Source organism: Triturus cristatus, chromosome 2_1 (genome assembly GCF_964204655.1).
Source record: "Triturus cristatus chromosome 2_1, aTriCri1.1, whole genome shotgun sequence".
In the NCBI taxonomy this organism is placed as follows: Eukaryota; Metazoa; Chordata; class Amphibia; order Caudata; family Salamandridae; genus Triturus; species Triturus cristatus.
Window position 1 is genome coordinate 130,731,198 of NC_140581.1, and position 18,095 is coordinate 130,749,292.

Genomic DNA, 18,095 nt, shown 5'->3' on the forward strand with positions numbered 1-18,095 from the left:
GCCCACCACAAAGGAAACTCCACACAAGGTATTATATAAAAATAGCCTTTGTATTATACACAACACATTAGATAAAAACACACACTTTATAATGTGCCAACAGGCACGGGCAGAATTTACAAGGGATTATATATACAGGGGACAGGGCCACATGGACCACTGTCAGGAATTAGCACTTTGTAGAAATAGCACTTAGAACGTAGGGATACTATTTTAGAACATAGCACATACAATCACTGTAGCACTAAAAATAGAACATATAGCACACAACCAGTAACTACTGGTATCAGAACGTACCACCTACGCAACCCTAACCACCTTTAGGAATACCACGCAGGGAACTAGGACCTCACTAGCACCACCTGTACTAGGGGAAAAACAACCACCTAAGTATCACTCTACCTGTAGGGGTCTAAGCACCTAAACACAGGATGCAAAAAATACATTTAGAGGTGTAAAGCAAAGCACATGACGCATAAACACATTCAGAGGTGCAGGAAAGGAACAATAGCGCCAAACTCACATTAGCCACCACTGTGGCAGTCCCTAGGCCAACTGGCCTTGTTGGGGCTTGGACGTCCTATGTCCAGAGAATTTAGGGCACGGCTGCGCCAGCTGCGCCAGCCAAGCGCACAACCAAACGCAGAGGTCACAACCTAAACGTTGCAGCTGCCCACTAAGTGCTGGGCAGCTGGGAAAAGGAACGTGGGCACCACTGTGCCCTCTGAACACAGATCACAGTCACGTGGGGCCCCTCTGGGCTCTAAGAAAACACTTGTGGCCCCCTGAGCCTCACAGGCTCTACACAAGAAATGCCCCTGAGCCTCGCAGGCTCTGATCGATAATGCGCTCCTTCGTTGGAGCCTCACGGGGCTCGTGGTCGCCAAGGAGATGCCCCCGGACGCTGCCGCTGCCCACTGTCAGGCGGGGCAGCGGAAAAATGAGCCTTGGTTCCGGGAGCGGCCCACTGTTATCTGGGGCCGCTCTCGCGCAAAGAATGCCCCCAGAACGTTGGGAGCCTCACGGGCTCAACAAAACAATGGGCACCTTCGTTGGAGCCTCTCAGGGGCTCTAGGATCAATTATGGCCCGCGTTGGAGTGCCACTCGAGCACACTCCGAGCAATGCAACGAAAGAACTGCCCCCTCAGTGCAGCAGCCTGCACCTGCGGCGCTGCTGGGGGGGGGGGAAGAGGGGCCGAACAGGCAGAATCTTCCACCGCGTGGAGCCCCACTCACCTGGGACTCCCGCGTTGCTTCTGGTTCTCTCGGCTGCTCCCGGGTCTCAGCAGGCGGCGGACACGGAGCATACCACGCTCCGACCTCTCCGGGACACCGGGGCTCTCTCAGCTCACGAGGGCCCCGGGCAGACCTGCTAGCTTCTTTCCTTGGCGGGCCTCGGGGTGTCTGCGGGGCTCCCTACACACCGGGAGCACCGCTGGGGATAGACGCAGCCCTCGGGGTCCCTCAGCTTCCCGGCCGGAAGCCCCGCCCACGTCTCTTCAAGACTTGCCTGACTTCCTGTTGGCCGCGGCTCGGGCCGCTGCGGTGATTTCTCCTGCCGTAAGAGGGGTGGGCTCCCTCGAGATAATAACAACAATATCCCGCGGGGTGGGCACCCGCTTACAGCCTCAGCAATGTCCCTGGCAGGGTGGGCACCTGCCAGGAGACCCTAGAATCGGCAGAAAACGGGGCAAACGCCGGGTGGGCACCGGCTGGCAAAAATAAAGCGCTCCTAGCGCTATCAATGAAAAAAAAACGCTCCCAGGCTGCAGGTCAAAGAACAGCGCTTCCAGGTGCTTTGGGGAGCATACAATAAAAAGCGCAAGTCCAGCAGAGTTCTTCCCTGCATGCAGCAGGGCAGGGGGGGGGCAAGGCTGGACCCAGAGCCAGCTCACTGGGCCTCCAGGCAGGGAGGTAGTCCAGGTGGCGGTCCTCTGGTCCAGCAGCAGCAGCAGCCCCCCTCAGGTAAGATCCTGGCAGAGAACAGTTTCTGTGGGGACACAGCCCCATTTTTATACAGACAAACCCTTTGTTCTGGGTTCAGGGTGAGGGGGAAAACCAGTCGCAGCTGGTTGGGGAGCACCCTTGATGTGCTCAGCCCCTCACTCTATTCATTGGCAGGGCTAGGGTCGTCAGTCGCACCACAGGGGGCGGGGCCAGCATTGTGTTTGGAAAACCCTGTCCTATTCAGGACCCAGGTGGACTCCTCCCACCCATCTAGCTGATGATCTCCCCATTCACCACTGGGTGACTCATCCTGACACTGGGGAATCCCTAGCCCGTCACATGACACGACCAGCCAATCACGCGACAGACACACTGCACACAGAAGTGCCCACTTCTAGAAGTGGCACTTCCACACTAGGTACATACACGCCGCACACATCATCGCGCAGCATTCACTCCCACGAGTCCGCACATACCAAACTCGGGCCTGCACACCCCACGCATCAGGAACTACTAGGGACACATACATTCCCCATGCATTCCTATGGGAGGGCAGGCCTATCTCACCTCATGCACTCAGAGCACGCACGCACTTTACCCTGGGACACAGGGAAAGTGCGCAGAAACCAACCAATCACCACACCAAGTCACCAGTAAAAATCAAAAAAGTTCAGGGGTGAACCTGCCAGAAGGGCCAAGTCCAACAATAACATAGGCTCTGATTCTCTTACAGTATAGGAAATTAAACCAGGTGAACTTGGACATAGACGAAAAGTAAAAAGAAGAAAACGAAATTAGATTATCCCAATCAGGATACGCAAATGAAAACAAAAATGATGGGATGCAGGCAAAATACCGAAATGTGCTAATTGATGGTTCCACTGTCTTCCACCGGGGAATTTAATCTCACAACTTCTGAATATGTACAACACACCCAGGACCCAAACTAATCCCTCTCTCACACTACCAGTGCCCAAGACCAGTGAATGTTCCTCAATGTGACATTGTTCCAGAAATAGTAGAACACGCTTCGAATGGTACCCGCTTGAAGTGCCAACCCACTGGTTCTCGGATGGAGGTCCCTCAGGCTGCCCAGCACATTGTTTTTTTCTTGATAAATTGGTTTCTGTTCTAGGTTTGTAGACACGCCCAACAATAATTGGTGCTTCTCATTTCCACTTGATACCCGTACAAGGACTGGGTACGACTTCCAGCCTGAAAGACCCAAAGTTGGAACCAAGTGGCGCTTTGCCCTGCTTACAGACTGAAAGAGAGAGAAAGGGAACCTAGGAGTAACTCAAATTAAACAGAAAAGAGTACGAGAAAGGTAAAAGGAAAATGGAAAGCAGATTTTGATGTCGAAGTTCAGATGAAGAGAAATAGAACATTTTAGAAAAGAAAGCAGAAGAACCATGGAAAGAGAACATTCAAAAAGCGTTAAAAGGAAAGAAGATGACAAAACACATACATAAAGTATTAGGACACCTTAAAATGTAAAGAAAATAATATTTGGATCTGTAGGTAACTGCACGAAGAATGAGGAAGAGAAAAAAATATGCAAGGGAAAGAAAGATTAATTGAACTATGCAAAGAGAAAATATGAGCGATTGCGAAGGTGAGCAAAAGGTGGTGGGAGAAAAAAGAAAGGAAGCAGAAAAGGCACAAAGTAGAAAAGGAAAGAGGGATCAAAAAATCTGAAAAGAATAACGAAGGAAGGAAAGAAAGAAGAAAAGAGAGAGAAGAGAAAAGAAAAAAACAAAGGACTGAAGAAGTGAAGGAAGAAGGAGGGTAGAAGGAGGAACTGGAATAGGAAAAGACGTACTGGGCAGGAGAGGAGGATGTGCGTAAAGGACAAAAGAGAGCGTGAATTGAAGGAAGGGGGGATACAGGAAGGAAGAAAGAGCGAAATGCAGACAGGAAAGAACAAAAGAATAATCTGACAGAAGAAAGGAAGAGTGGAGGAAAGAGTGATGGGTCGTAAAAGAGAAAGGAAAGCGGCAAGGAAGGAGGCCTCGGCATGAATGATGGGACGTCCGACCTGCCCTTGTACTGCAGCCAGTAAGTTCATTTGAAAGGCACGCGTGTGTCTTATGAAGATTCATGTCCCTCGTCAGCCTCCGTACATCTCTTATCGCGCCATGCCCGCGCATTGTGAACGGAGGTTACTACTGTAAAGCAATCTGACTCCGACTGATACCATTTTTCTTGCAGAGTGGGAAGCGTGTTTTTCTCCGATACCGAGTCAGTTCGTATCTCGCCAGCGGACATCCGATGCGATGATAGATTTCTTTCGCCGGCTGTCTGGGAGCTGCCAACGCCGTGCCCTGGACCGCGGAACACTCTGCCTCGAGCGAGGACAGAGGGCAGCGCTCCCTCGCTGTTCAAACCGAACAGGACATTATGGGAGATGTCTACAGGGCACCTGCTGCAGTTTGCAGCATGGCAGCGCCGAACCAGCACAGCCAGCTGCGTTCCAGGGAGCCTGTGCCACCTCTTTGCACACGCAGGGACCACGCTCCCTAGATGCACGGCGCGGATTCAGGATTTGTGAGGGAGACAACTCGCTAGAGGTCTTCCAAGATGTCGCTGATTCAGGTCCCTGATGATGGAGCAAGCTCCTTAAATATAGAGCGCGCCGATTCAGGTCTCTGATGATGGAGCAAGCTCCTCAGATATAGAGCGCTGTTTCAGGTCTCCGATGATGGAGCATGCTCCTTAGATACAGAGAGCTGATTCAGGTCTCCGATGATGGAGCATGCTCCTTAGATACAGAGAGCTGATTCAGGTCTCCGATGATGGAGCATGCTCCTTAGATATAGAGCGCTGATTCAGGTCTCCGATGATGGAGCATGCTCCTTAGATACAGAGAGCTGATTCAGGTCTCCGATGATGGAGCAAGCTCCTTAGATATAGAGCGCTGATTCAGGTCTCCGATGATGGAGCATGCTCCTTAGATACAGAGAGCTGATTCAGGTCTCCGATGATGGAGCAAGCTCCTTAGATATAGAGCGCTGATTCAGGTCTCCGATGATGGAGCATGCTCCTTAGATACAGAGAGCTGATTCAGGTCTCCGATGATGGAGCATGCTCCTTAGATACAGAGAGCTGATTCAGGTCTCCTATGATGGAGCATGCTCCTTAGATATAGAGCCCTCTTTCAGATCTCTGAAAAAGATGGTGCTGATTCAGGGCTCCGATCATGGAGCAAGCTCCTTAGATACATGGCTCTGATTCAGGTCTCCGATGATGGAGCAAACTCCTTAGATACACAGCGCTGATTTAAGTCTCCGATGATGGAGCAAGCTCCTTAGATACAAGGTGCTGAATCAGGTCTCAGAAGATTATGCTGATTCAGGTCCCCGATGATGAAGCAAGCTCCTTAGATATAGAGCGCTGATCCAGGTCCCCTATGATGGAGCAAGCTCCTTAGATATACAGCGCTTATTAAGGTCTCCGGAGATGGTGCTGATTCAGGTCTCCGATGATGGAGCAAGCTCCTTAGATATAGAGCGCTGATCCAGGTCCCCTATGATGAAGCATACTCCTTATATACAGAGAGCTGATTCAGGTCTCCGATGGTAGAGCATGCTCCTTAGATATAGAGAGCTGATCAGGTCTCCACTGATGGAGCATGCTACTTAGATATAGAGCCGTCTTTCAGGTCTTCAATAATAATGGCGCTGATTAAGGGCTCCGATCATGGAGCAAGCTCCTTAGATACATGGCTCTGATTCAGTTCTCCGATGATGGAGCAAGCCCCTTGGATAGACAGTGATGATTCAAGCCTCCGATAATGGAGCAAGCTCCTTAGATACAAGGTGCTGAATCAGGTCTCAGGAGATTTTGCTGATTCGGGTCGCCGATGGAGCAAGCTCCTTAGACATACAATGCTGATTAAGGTCTCCAGAGATGGGGCTGATTCAGGTCTCCAATGATGGAGCACGCTCCTTAGATACAGGGCACTGATTCAGGTCTCAGATGATAGAGCAAGTTCCTTAGATACTCGGCACTGATTCAGGTCTCCGGAGATGGCACTGATTCAGGTCTCTGATAATGAAGTAAGCTACTTAGATACTCAGCTCTGACTCAGGTCTCTGGTGATGTTGCTGATTCAGGTCTCGATGATGGAGAAATCTCCTTAAATTTAAAGCTCTGACTGATGTCTACGGAGATCGGGCTGATTCGGGTCTCCGATGATGGAGCAAGCTCATTAGATACACAGTGTTGATTCAGGTCTCCAGATAAGGTGTTGCCTCACGTCTCTGATGATGAAGCAAGCTCCTTAGATGCATAGCGCTGATTCAAGTACTGAGATGGAACAAACCCCCTTGATGCATAGCGCTGATTCAGGCCTCAGGTGATGATGCTGATTGAGGTTTTCAGTGAAACAGCAAACTCCCTAGATTAGCACAGCTGATTCACTTGACCAATGATGATACAAACTCTCTAGATGCACAGCATTGATTCAGTTGACCTGTGAGGGAGCAAGCTCTCTAGATGCACAGAGCTGATTTAGCTCACCGCTGATGGAGCAAGCTCCGTAGATGCACATCACTGACTCAGTTCACTGATGACGGACCCTGGTCTTTGTAAGAAATGTGAACGGTGGGTGAAATGGTCGTAATCTTGGGATTATCTGCATCTGACTTGTAATTTGGTAACTAAAAACTTATTTTCCCTCAATTAATCTAAGAGAGCAGTTTTATCATCAAGACGCATCAAAGGAAATAATTCATGCATGCTTCTTCCGCCTCCTTCTAAACCAGTGATAACTTGAACTATCGTGCTAATGCACAGAATACAAATGTGCTTGTAATATAGCGTTTACTACTGCACTAGTACTGCTTCAATGCACCCTAAAAAATAAGTGTTGCTAGTGACCAAGATAATTGTACGCAATTTTAATGATCTTACATGGATGAAAGAAATGGGTGGCATCAGAAGATACATATCTCAAGTGTGTTGCCGGGAAGCTGATCGCACCACATTCATTTCACGTTCAGACCAATCAGCAGAAAGTGTCAGTAGTCGAAGTACTGGATCAGCGAAGATGTCTATTGAGATGCTACAGGTCCTTTTCTGCATTAGCAGGCTAAGGGCATACAGGGCGAGAAGATCCATGGAAGAAGATAAAAGGCAGAGTAGATGTGTACTTGGCTTTCACCATCGGTATGTGCAGCCTGCCTGACATCCTAAATGTTGGGTATTTCCTCCTAGCTGTGTGAGGTAAGTGCACAGTGAGACAGGTGAGGTCCCATCAAAGAATTTAGTTGAATATTGGCTTGGGATATATGCTTAGCCTTGGAGTGGAACACCCCACAGCCTGGAATTTCCCTAATGCAAAATTGAAAACATTGCAGGTTCCCGTTGCTAGTGATGGAGCCGACCACTCCATTTGACAATCCGAAGCCATGGGCTGTTGATTATCTGATGGTCTTCCCATAGCATCTATGTGATCGGTCTCAAAAGGAAGCAACAGGCTAAATCCACTCTCTCCGCCATCTTTAAAAATATTGTTAGATGGATCTACGGGGCCGGAGCAAGATGTGGTGGTGCAGTCAAGGCATAGTCTTGGAGGGATGTGATATAGGAGAAAGTGTAAAAGTATGATCAAGCGGAGGTGTAAATATTCACATTTTGTTTTGTGACACAAGCTCATATTGTTGATAAATATTATATGAAGTAACTCAAAGTAGTCACACTTCCACTGACTTCATTTCAACTCAAATATTTTTGGGTAAAAGTCAGTAAAGATTATATAAACAATAATAATCAGCAATTATTTAACAGGAATATAGGATATGGGATAAAATGTTGGAAATAGAAGATGGACAGAATACGTCCACACTTAATTGTAGCCCGAGCAATGGCATACGAATTCAAAAGAAGTCAAGATGGCTTTATCTGTTTCTAAGAAAAGCAGTCATCAAGATTGCCAGGATCAACAAAGTGGTAAAGCAGCGGATGGATACGCTAGCAAGCTGAGGAGGCTTGTGTGTGTGTGTTGGCTATGAGGGACAAGAGGGATTTGGGGACCTGCCGACTAGAGGGAGGTCATCCCCCTGGGTAATTTGGGGAAGTGGAGCAGTCGGGCGACTGCTCAGGGTTTGATTTATTTGTACTACTTTTGGAGCCCAAAGGGTTCAAACCAGACATGTTGTATGCCCACCACCATTTTGTCAGGTGACATGGTGGCTGGCATTGGTAGCTTTTTTCCCACACTCCCATCCCTACTACAGGGCTCTTTTTCAACTTCTGGCATGTTTTATTGCTACAGGTGTGCAAACGGGGGTTTATGCTGTTAAGCTAGGTTGTCGTCTGAGGCAGGGGCACTGCCGGTTGGCAAACAAGTTGCCACGAATTACCGAAGTTTATTGTTGTTGTCAGCGGCAGTTCAAGGTGTAAGGGGAACGGGTAGGCAAATTCACGCCTAGTCAAGGCAGGAAGTTTAAGCTTAGATAGGACATTTATTGGGGTAACAGGTTAATAGATGTAGAAAAGAGGGAAGGGATTTTAGAGGTATCAGTTGCATTCGAAAAGCCATTGATCAGATACAATATTGATGTATTAAGTTGTTATGAAGGGGGAAGGGATACCTTAGGGGCGGGGGGTAGAGTAAAATAGGTTTATAACTTTGTATAATGTGATTGTAGTTTTGTAAGGCGAAGGCCTGGGGTTACATTGCGACGTGCACTTGTTTCAATAAAGTGGCCTGTTTCACACAAGCCCGGCGCCAGTGGTCTGCACTGCTCCGCTCTTCCCCAAAAGCTTGCAACAAGTGACACGTCACATTGTATAATCTCTGGCATTTCCAAGATCACTGCTAAGCAATGCAGACAATGCACTCCGTTCAGCTTTGAGGGAGGGAGCGGATACTCCATATTTAAATGTAAAAAAAGCCCCAGATCTTCCTTCTAAATTGAAAGTTTAATCTGCAGAGGCGCACTCCAGCTTTGTAGGAAGCGTATTCTATTCAGTAATGTTTGCAGAGAAACATCATTCCCCAGTTTTGATTTTCCCAAGGTTGGGCAGCGTTTGATTCTGGCAAGAGCTGGATTTAGAGGGATTTCCCAAATCTGCACCTCTGTTCTTTAAAGTACATTTAAATTCCGTTGTTAAGATTAGTGACTGATAGTGAAGCTTTACTGTTACTGCAATGATGCCATTGCGAGGGTGGCACATAAATCCCCTGGCATTATATAAAATGCATTGTGATGTTGGCATTCGGCTCTACCCAGCAGATAAACTTCAGTTCTTAGCAAGGTGTCTACCTTTTGGAGCTGAAAAGCTGGCATTACTGAAAAACCCGAGTTGTGATAACAAAAAACTCAACCCAAGCCTTTGTGAGACTGGCCTCGGCGCAATATCATTCAATGTGCTACTTAGAAGTAAAGTTATTCATACAAAACTCTTTTAGGTTCCCACAGTCTGCGAATCGCAAAACACAGGCTTTGGGGCAGCATACGAGTATACTGCTATGCATAAAACCCTTTTTACGAGTCAGAAAAGGCTTCTGTTTCAGAGTCGGAATGGAATGTATCAATGGTTTGCCATCTCAATAGTGATCTCACACCACTGGTCAGACACCGACACCTCAAAGGAGGCGGTACCTGAATGTAAGGGGGAAGCCGCCCCCAGCAGATAGCATCCCCGCTGTTAATCATTTCGGGCCTCCTCGGGATGTTCTAGGGTGGCCCAGAGGTCCACTGCACGCTCCCCGGATGTATATTCCCAAATCAGAAACTTTTTTACAATCAGCACTTATCCCTTCAATGGCCATGGGGTGCTTAAAACAATATTAAAATGTTTCCCATTTAGGGAAGCACGTGCATGGATGTGGTCTGCTGTTCCTTGAAATCCAACACCAGTTAATATTAGCAGACATTTTGTAACCATCTCCAAATGGATACTTTGCAATGCAACCTATTTATACATAAGTCCTATCGCAAAATGGCAGCCAATATGTAAAAAGTAGTAGTGACATTTCCAGCACTATTTTTGATATGCATGTACGCACACCAGGCCACTAGGGCCTTCTGAACTAAATATGTTGTGTGTCAAAGCCAGTGACTCAAGCTTTGTGACAATCAACAAACCCCCATATCTTCCTGTGGCAGGAAGGGCCCCACTCTTTGCTATGATCAAAAGCTGCAAGTCCCTCGGGGGCGGTGGAACAGGCACGGCAGATGTCTTGACATACCATTGTGCGGCACATCTAATCATTATAAATGATGCACTGTGTGACCTTCGAAACCATCCTGCATCTGAAACAGAGAAATGGCAGATAGGAAACACCCACCCGCTACTTTTCCTCTATAGTAAACGGGTCACACCTACTGCCCGCTATGACCATTGTCATCAATCGATGAAAGGGGATGCTGAGGGACACACAGTGGCTGGACTTCCTGGCTCCCGGAAACACCACTTAGATGGGACCAGCCCTGGAAGATGTTGGCGCCCTTGAGAGGTTCATGGATGCGATTCTATCAGCATATATGAACTGCGGGATATGAGAATTGGTAATGTCATGAGCTCCTTTCCACATCTAGAGGTCACATACGACTTACACAAACACCGATTCTATAAGTGTCTGTAATCATGACATGCACTCTTTCCACACATTAAAGACCTCACAGATGTTCCTGACTCTATCCTACATGAGACTAACTTACACTCCATGGACATGGGGGTACATAAGCTATTCCAGGTGTACCAGTGGAAAAGGTGTGGTGCAGCGGCCAGGGTGGCTGACTCCGGAACACCGCGACTCACGGTTCGAACCCCAGCGCCGGAGGCAGGTTATCCCTGCACCATGTGACTCTGGGCAATAGCTCGCTTAATCTTCTGATAGCCCCCAGCGCCTTGACACCCTTAGAGGTAATTGTTTGCGCTTTACAAATACTGATATTTCATATTACCACCTCTTGATGATCCATGCAACAGATACCTCTAATGCCCACATGGGAGAGGGACATTGGGGCACTCTCAGATGAGGTCTAGCAGACGACCAAAATGGGTCCGCGTGAGCCAGCAATTTCAACCCAGTAGTGGGCGCTTCAGAAGAGAAGATGCTCTTACACAGGACCTATTCCAACCATCACAAGATGTGGCAGTTTGGGAGAATAGATGCGGAGCTCGGTTGGTGACCTAGCGCCCACCACACTGGGCTGTCCCATGATACGGCTGGGACAGAGTACGCGGCGTACAGACAGAAGCAACCACCTGGCACATATCAAACAATCCAAAACTGCTACTCCTTCATATACCATTAGAACTTTGACACAACCTGCTATGGACCTGCTGTGATACACCTTGGACTACCAATCGCAAAGCGCAACATTGTGAAAAAGTGGCAGAATGAGGCACCCCTCCCCGTGTAAGCATGAGCATGAGCAGTGGACCGCTGCATCGCATCTGAGAGGCAAATCTATCAATCATGCGGCTGCCACAGGACCATGCAAAGGTCTGGGGATCGAATGGATTATTGGGGAATTGATCCTGATCATTGAATACCAGCTGCAGTATCCCAAATCAGATGACTTGATGTCAGGGTCCACTGATTTGGGGTAGATATGGTGGTACTGCGGCTGACACGCTGTGCACGGTGGATGGACTTTGTACAATGCGAACATACTGCATGCTGTATTTGTTGATTGTGTTAAATCAATACATTTGCTAACTTGAGAAGTGTTTTCGGCTTGTACAACAGTTTCTGTGATCCATTCTGAATCGCAAACAGGAGCCAATGCGCATAAAATGTTCCACTCCTCTTCTCACGTCACAAAGGAATCTAGCGATGGTTTGTGATCTCATATATGGTCGCAGAGCATTGACAGGTTACCACCTCTCAAGCTTGGGTGGTAAGTGATCTGTAAAGGGGGACAGCTTCCCTTTTGTGAATCGAGTTGGAAGACATCACTCCTGCTCCGTCTTCTAAAGTCTTTACACCAGTTACGGTAGACGGCATGGCCAGGCATGGCCAGACATGGGAGGGAGGGAGAGATTCATGAATATAAAAGGGAGACCTGTCCTTTTATGATTTTCTTCATGTCACACTTTCCCTCTGTGAAGAACCTGATTGAAATCTTGGACCACCTCTTGCAGGCAAAGGGCACCTTACGCAGAAGTGTTGATGCGACAAACCCTGCATGCACCCACCCTGCATGCACCCACGCTGCATGCACCCTCCCTGCATGCACCCACCCTGCATGCCCCCACCCTGCATGCACCCATCCTGCATGCACCCACCCTGCATGCACCCACCCTGCATGCACCCACCCTGCATGCACCCTCCCTGCATGCACCCACCCTGCATGCACCCACCCTGCATGCACCCATCCTGCATGCACCCGCCCTGCATGCACCCACCCTGCATGCACCCACCCTGCATGCACCCACCCTGCATGCACCCACCCTGCATGCACCCACCCTCATGCATCCTCCATTTGGCTGCATTAAATCCACCAAGCCGAGAGGAAATGGCCAGTGTGTTCTGTATTCCTGGCAACCAGTCTGACCCACAACTCTGCAGTCTGCTATGCACACCAACGTAGCATCAGGCTCACATCCTCCTGCTCCAAATGTCGTAAAGAGCATACAAACATAAAAACATAGGCACACACACACACAAACCTACACACAGACCAGCCACGGACCATAGTGAAATATGCATTTAATATTCGAACTCCACACGCACTTTGAGACTGGAGTATTTTTTAAAGCGAACAAGGCAAATATAATTCCACTTTTAGGGGCAGATTTACAAGACCCTTGCGCCTCTTTTACGCCGCCATTGCATCACTTTTGTGACGCAGCGGCGGCGCAAAGCCAGCACCATGGTGTGGGGTACTTACAACGTGACGCATCTGGGAGATGCGTCACGTTGTAAAGCCCTGCGCCACATGTAGGCGTTCCGGTGCAGGGGGGGCGTTCCGGCACAGAAACGCCTCGTAAAAGCGGCTGAGTGAAATCTACAAGATTTCACTCAGTCACTTTTAAGGCCATGCTGCGTCAAAACCCTGCGTCTGCTTGAAGCAGGCGTAAGGATTGACGCAGCATTTTAAAGATAGGGCACCCCCGAGCCTTGCTGGAGCTGCGTCGCGCTTGCGACGCAACTCCAGCAATGCGCCGCCTTTCCGCGGGGGGGGATGGAACACGCATCTGCCCATCTGTGCGCCACGGTGCGCTGCATTGTAAATGCGGCGCATGAGTGGTGGTGCACGGGTGGGCAGATGCGTCGCAACTCTTCTGGCGCATCCCTGCTGATTAGCAGAGATGCGCCAGAAGTAGTAAATCTGCCCCTTAGTTTTTTGGTACACACACTCAAAAGCACCTAAACACACCACGGGGGCCGGTCCTCACAAAGATAGTGTTTGGTTCTGTCAGGGTTTACCCACACTAAGAGGACTGATCCGGTCCTCACAGCGTGGGGGATGGACGGACACACGCACACACACCCACCACGCATTGCTCCTGCCAGCGAAGCCAATGACAGTACCAACATAACACCTAGCCATCGCAGTCCTACAAGCGTGACACTTCAGACTATTTCAGGCAGCACAAAGCTATAATAATGGCTTGAGAGGATGGTATTATTCATTTTCAATTCGGATTTCACTTAATAAACAGTTGTTGTGCTCATCTCATAATTAAACAGGCAGCGCCACCATGTGGTGGACTGTCACTACAGTTAAGTGCTGGTGCCGAGCACCGGAAACCACTGTCTCAAATTAAGCACTGAATAGCCCAATCCCCTAACTCTGCCCCTGCTTCCCCCATTATCATATTTTACTTGGTAGCAGCGAGGAAGAACACGTCGAAAAGGAGAACGGACAGCTGAGGAATAAAAGGTCGGACAGGACAGCTGACAGCTGGACAATGAAGGTCTCAGACCACAGCAGCTCTATAAACACTGAATTATAATTATTGTTTTCTAAAGATGAAACATCTTATATCATTCTGTTCACATAATACTGGCAAATATAAAACTACCATGCTACTCGATTAGTGGTATTTTATTAAGTCCCACCGTTTCTCTTTGCATCCAGTACTTGCAACGTTGTTTCTCCTCACTTTAAATACAGGACTACAAGTACCAGGATGCAAAGCAAACACACATTTGCTAAGTTAATGGAGATAATGGTTTGCTCTCTATATATCTCAAGTTACAGACTATAGCTAGGATGAAAACCAGAGGGGCTAAGGTACACCAAATGCGGTTCTGCCCAGAACACTTTTGGAGCAAAGGCCCTGACAGTGAGAGTAGATTTTGTTTTGAAGTCGAGGTGCTGGGATAACAGGTTTGTTTTCAGTGGTTTTTGAGGGCTAGTAAGTTGGGTCTGTTTCCAGGTCTCCTTGCAGTGTCCTTTACACGTGTCTAGACTAGGGTACTGCAGGTACAACTCCACAAAGGATTTGGCAAAGAAGGACATTTTCTAGCAGCTTCTGTCTGTGGTCGTAGATAGATTTAAAATTAGTCGTCCCCATAAAGACGTTTTCATTTAGTTGCAATAAATGCTGGCAATATCTCATCCTTTCGACAGAAAGTTGTTCCATACATCCATCATGCACCATGTTATTATAGAGAAATGTGCTATGCACAGGAGTTAGCCGCTGGTCCAGGTGTGCCGGTATACATTCTATGTGTATTCCACAGCTCTGCTGCAATGGATGTTGGGGGTAGTTCATCTCCCTAGAAACAGGCTCTGTGTGCTGCTGCTCTGACAATCACCTACAAGAGTAGGAAAAGCTTGTCTACGCTGCTCAGAGTCTCAGAGAGAGGTGCTGTCGTCGGTCAGGTGGAAGAGAACAGGGGCAGGCCATGTGGCACAAACCCCAGGAGATGGAGAAGGCTGCACACACTGTGAGTTGCACAGTGATTGAAGGCCTGTAGTGGACACTTGGATGGCAGAGGCTGCACACACTGTGTGCTGCAGAGTAAGAAAGGAAAGGCGGTCTGTGCATGGATGAAGGAGTCTTCAAATATTGTCTGCTGCAAAGTGTTTAATGGAAAGTGGTCTGCACAGGGATGGAGGAGGCTGTACATATCTTGGGCTTCACAGTAAATGATGGGAGATAGTGTGCACATGGGTGCTGAACAGTAAATGATGGGAGATAGTGTACACATGGGTGTTGAACAGTAAATGATGGGAGATAGTGTACACATGGGCGCTGAACAGTAAATGATGGGAGATAGTGTACACATGGGTGCTGAACAGTAAATGATGGGAGAGAGTGTGCACATTGGTGTTGAACAGTAAATGATGGGAGATAGTGTGCACATGGATAATGGGGTTCACATATTGTGTGCTGAACAGTAAATGATGGGAGACAGTGTGCACATGGATGGCGGAGGCTACACACACTGTGTGCTATGCAGTGAGTGATGGGCTATAGTGTGTGTCGACATGAACAAGGCTGCAGACATCTTATACTGTAGGCTGTGTCATGGAGGAGGATGCTCGTATAAATCTGTGCAGTTCAACTTTTAGACTGCTCTGCGCACATCGAAGTGGGAGTCTGCACACATTTTCTGCTACACAATAATTGATGGGAAGCAGTGTGCACATGTATTGAGGAAGTAGAACATATCGTATGCTGCACCGCAAGAGATGGAATGCTCTGTGCGCACCCATGGAGGAGGCATCACACATTGTGAGCTACACAGTAAGCGATGGGAAGCAGTGTGCACATGTACGGAGGAGGCAGCACATATCGTATGCTGCACTGCAAGAGATGGAATGCTCTGTTGCATGGATGGAGGAGGCTGCACTGTTGTGTGCTGCACCACAAGGGATGGAATGCTCTGTCGCAAAAGTGGCGAAGGCAATATATATCGCGTGCTGCACGGTATGAGATGCAATGCTCTGTTGCATGGATGGAGGAGGCTGCATATGTCGTGTGCTGCACCACAAGGGATGGAATGCTCTGTCGCAAAAGTGGCGAAGGCAATATATATCGCGTGCTGCACGGTATGAGATGCAATGCTCTGTTGCATGGATGGAGGAGGCTGCATATGTCGTGTGCTGCACCACAAGGGATGGAATGCTCTGTCGCAAGAATGGCGAAGGCAATATATATCGCGTGCTGCACGGTATGAGATGCAATGCTCTGTTGCATGGATGGAGGAGGCTGCATATGTTGTGTGCTGCACCACGAGGGATGGAATGCTCTGTCGCAAGAATGGCGAAGGCAATATATACTGCGTGCTGCACGGTATGAGATGCAATGCTCTGTTGCATGGATGCAGGAGGCTGCATATGTTGTGTGCTGCACCACAAGGGATGGAATGCTCTGTCTCAAGAATGGCGAAGGCAATGTATATTGCGTGCTGCACGGTATGAGATGCAATGCTCTGTTGCATGGATGGAGGAGGCTGCAGATAGTGGGCTAATTCCACTACACGTTTTCCGTGGGTGTAGGGACATACACAAGAAAAATAAGACACGTGCTCAAACTGCGCCCAATTCACAAAGCTAAAAATTTAGACACACCCATCATATACAACTACAACAGACTGCGAACCAGTAAACACAGTGTCTGGCCTTTGAACTCTGCAACATCTAGAAGAACTAGGACGGGAGTTCATGGTTAGTTCAGAAGTAAAACACGAGTACAAACAGCTTATAAATAGAACAATGAGACACATTCTAATTGTTTTTGGAAAGGATAATCAACATAAACTGTAATTGCATTTATATAGCGCTTACTACCCGTGACGAGGCCTTAAAGCACTTTAAGGCTTCGAAGCTTAGATCTATAAACTCATGGCCCTCACTGAACCCTTGCCATGTGGTCAGTCTCCATCCACAGGACACGGCCCTGAAGTAGCTCTGGCGCGTCTTGGACACTTTGAGCAGATGCTCCTTCTCAGTCGTCACGTGGATCTCAGTTAGGGGTAGCCAGGGGTAGCAGCTGCTAGCCCAGGCTTTCCCTCTGGTAGTCCGTCACCTATGTCCTTCTGTACCAGATCCTTACTACATGAGGCGTTGCTGGTGGAATCACTCTTTTTAAAAACACAGAAATACAAATCCCTAAAAGATCTTTCGTTTCATTATCCGGAACGTTCTCTTCCTCTGCGAGATAGGATGCGGACCAGCTAAACTGTGGTACCTTCCAGTGCATGACACCGGCAGCGCATGCCAGGAAGAGCCACCCCTCTCCTCATGCCAATCCTCAATCCCTCGTTGGATGACTTTACTTGGTGCTTCCAAAAATCAAAGGAAGAAAATTGTCCTTATTGGTATTGAGTGCACCACTGAGCTAACATTCCCATTTTTCCCAGTTCCTATGAACATCCCTTTCCTCCACCAATTGCGCCCATCTGGACTGAGAAACTTACTGCCTGTGCGTAGGCGCCATATGCTCCGAACTGGATCGCCATAGGGTTAAACATGCCCATCTGTCCAGCCATCTGCTGCATGCGCCTCATCGTGCGCTCCTTGTCTGTGTCGGCGAACTTGACCACCAGGCTCGAAGACGCCCCCTATAGGAAAGAAACAAAGGAGACGTTCGAAGTAATGCATTTGTGGTTTGTGAACCTGCATGTTAATTTCATTTGCATAATGAGATAAGATGCATACAGCATATAGCATATCACATCCAGGGTTAAAATAATAATAACATGGGGTCCCTCCTTACATATGCCAAAGAATGTAGAAGAAAATACACAGACAGCTTGGAAATAACACATACCTATGCGTCAAATTAAAATGACCCTACCTAGTGTAGGTTGAGAGGAGCACACATTGATGAAACGCCAAATATTGTGCAGACGCTGTGGTCAATGAAGGATGCAACCATGGACACAAGACGAGCCTTCCTCCTGGGTAGGCTTAGAGATCTGAAGTAAGTCATGTAGCCCTGGTTGGCTCTATCGGTGTCTATTTCTTGAATGAGCTGAGGTTTCTTACCATGCTTCGCGGGTGCAGGGGAGTAAGCAGCGTATCGCACATAAAGGTTTTCTATACAATACACTCATCCACTCAACCCTATCCAATCTGTGCCGCAACACAATCTCCTACACTCCTCACTATACAACAATTCTTTCTTCTATATTCAGCTGTATTCAACAATTGTCTATTCTATACTCTACTCTATTAACAAATTCACTCTCTTCATCAATGCACTCTTTTATACTCAAACAATA

At 48.1% G+C, this 18,095-nt stretch overlaps 1 protein-coding gene across 8 annotated transcripts in view; it reads right to left on the minus strand.

Moving 5' to 3' along the window:
- Nucleotides 1-18,095, minus strand: part of CELF4 (CUGBP Elav-like family member 4) — a 1,309,605-nt gene that overhangs the window by 207,156 nt on the left and 1,084,354 nt on the right. For all 8 annotated transcript variants that reach the window (XM_085628957.1, XM_085629010.1, XM_085628985.1 and 5 more), the window contains exon 6: nucleotides 17,289-17,432. In XM_085628957.1, the coding sequence (XP_085485083.1) occupies nucleotides 17,289-17,432 (144 nt within the window). The remainder of the gene's footprint in view (nucleotides 1-17,288; nucleotides 17,433-18,095) is intronic.